At 49.9% G+C, this 1,797-nt stretch overlaps 1 protein-coding gene across 1 annotated transcript in view; it reads left to right on the forward strand.

The window, feature by feature from the left end:
• The first annotated feature begins 338 nt into the window (after positions 1 to 338).
• The window catches only part of PIK3R5 (phosphoinositide-3-kinase, regulatory subunit 5), a 25,553-nt gene continuing 24,094 nt past the window's right edge, over positions 339 to 1,797 (forward strand). The window contains exon 1 of the mRNA XM_009334066.1: positions 339 to 435. Within this exon, the coding sequence (XP_009332341.1) occupies positions 339 to 435 (97 nt within the window). The remainder of the gene's footprint in view (positions 436 to 1,797) is intronic.

The following is a 1,797-nucleotide window of genomic DNA, read 5'->3' on the forward strand; positions in this document are numbered from 1 at the left end:
AGTTGTGAGAAGGCAGATATGCCTGCAGCAGGTCAGGGGGAGGGTGCCTTGGCCCCACAGCCTCTCGTGATCACGTCGCGGATGTGTGCACCTCCTTTTCTTTGCCATGGTTGGGAGGGATTGCAGGAGCAGGGGGGAAGATGACAGCTAGCAGAGTGCGGTGCATCGTTGCCTTTGGTGTTGGAAAGGGTGACAGGAGGCAGTAATGGGGTGGTGTTTCACCAGGAACATCTTGTCTGTGCTGCAGTAGAAGTGTTGCAGCGCTCTCTTTCTTGCACTTAACTAAAGGCCCAGTGTATTAACTCTCTTCCTTCTCTCTCTTTAGGAGATGAATTAAAATGCAGCACACCACGTGCACAGAGGACAGGATCTACCACGCACTGGAAAGATGTCTACATGGGCTTAGCAGAGATGCTGTCTCCAGCAGATGGGCTGGTAGGTGACCTGTTAACCACAGACTTGTTGGCCATGAGCCTGACACCTGACAGCTTCAGTGGGGTCAAACTCTTCCGTTCTTCTGTCTCTGCATGATCTGCTGATCTACCTGGGCACCTGGGTAAGAGAGAGCTGCTGGTGCTACTGGAGGCTTGGAGGCCTTTTCTCCCTTCCAATGTTCCAAGTTAGAGGTGGGATCCAACCTAGTCAGTCTTCCTGAGCCTCGTTGCAGCAAGATGCTGAACAAGTCATGTTAGGTCTTACATAGGTAAAGCTCAGCAGAGAAGCCGTGCGTCTTGCCAGTTGTCCATGCACGAGCTGGAAAGAGGAGGAGTCTTCATTCACCACGAGGAAAGGCTCCTTTGTGTAATCAGCCAGCCTTGCCTTGCTTTGATGCATATAGTCCTCAAAACCTACAGGCATAATCGCTGCCGCATTGTCAGAACAATATCTCCACACTTGCTTATCAACTTTATTTAAATCTAGATCAGATACCATGGTGGCCGTAAAGATGTGAGCCATGTTCAGAGGGCTGCAAAGAGATTTGGGATGGTGGTGGTGAGGGCAAAGCAGCAATGAGAAGCAGTAATTTTTGAATGTAATTTTGACCTCTCTTCCTCATACTCACACTTGTAGGCTGCAACTAAATCACTCCTAAATCCTCTTGCAGATGAAAGAAACTAAATGAATTTGGGGGGCTGTCAAATCCAGATTTCCTTTCGTCTGTGCAGTTCTTCTTTCAACTCCCTCTGCTTTTCTGTTTACCTGTAAGTCAAGAAAGAGATGCGAGTGGTATCCCACCTGCTGCCAAATACTGGAGTAATCCCTCTCGCCGTGCCCATTTCCTCATGCCCACCGGAGTGATGCCAGCTCCCGTGCTGTAGCATCACCCTGGGTCTTGGGTCACACAGCTGTCACCGCGACTCCTGGATCCTTTTGGTCTCCCCACGTTCTTGGAAACAGTCCCTGAAGTGTGACCTACATTCCTGGTTCCTGGAAGCGCGACCTCGCGTTTGGCACCGTTACAGTGCATGTCCATAGGAGTCCATCTCGCCAAGGAATTCATTGTGCGCTGCGTAACTCACCTCTTCCTGTAATTATAATTAATCAATTCCTGTGTCACTCACAAACTCTGCCCTTCTCTAATCCCAGCCCCTCAGCACTGGTGTTTGTGTCAGGGTAGCCTTTAAAAAATGACTTCATAATTTTTCCATCTCATTAGCAAAGACAAGACTGTACGGGGCAGGGGTCGGGTGGTGGTGGGCTCTGTTTGAAGCAGTTGTGCTGCCCAGTGATTCCTCAGTTCTCATAATTTTCCCCCATCCCTCCGCCTGCTGGCTTTCAGTCCTCTTCATGTGGGTT

This window comes from Pygoscelis adeliae, unplaced genomic scaffold (genome assembly GCF_000699105.1).
Source record: "Pygoscelis adeliae isolate BGI_AS28 unplaced genomic scaffold, ASM69910v1 Scaffold11, whole genome shotgun sequence".
Taxonomy (NCBI): domain Eukaryota; kingdom Metazoa; phylum Chordata; class Aves; order Sphenisciformes; family Spheniscidae; genus Pygoscelis; species Pygoscelis adeliae.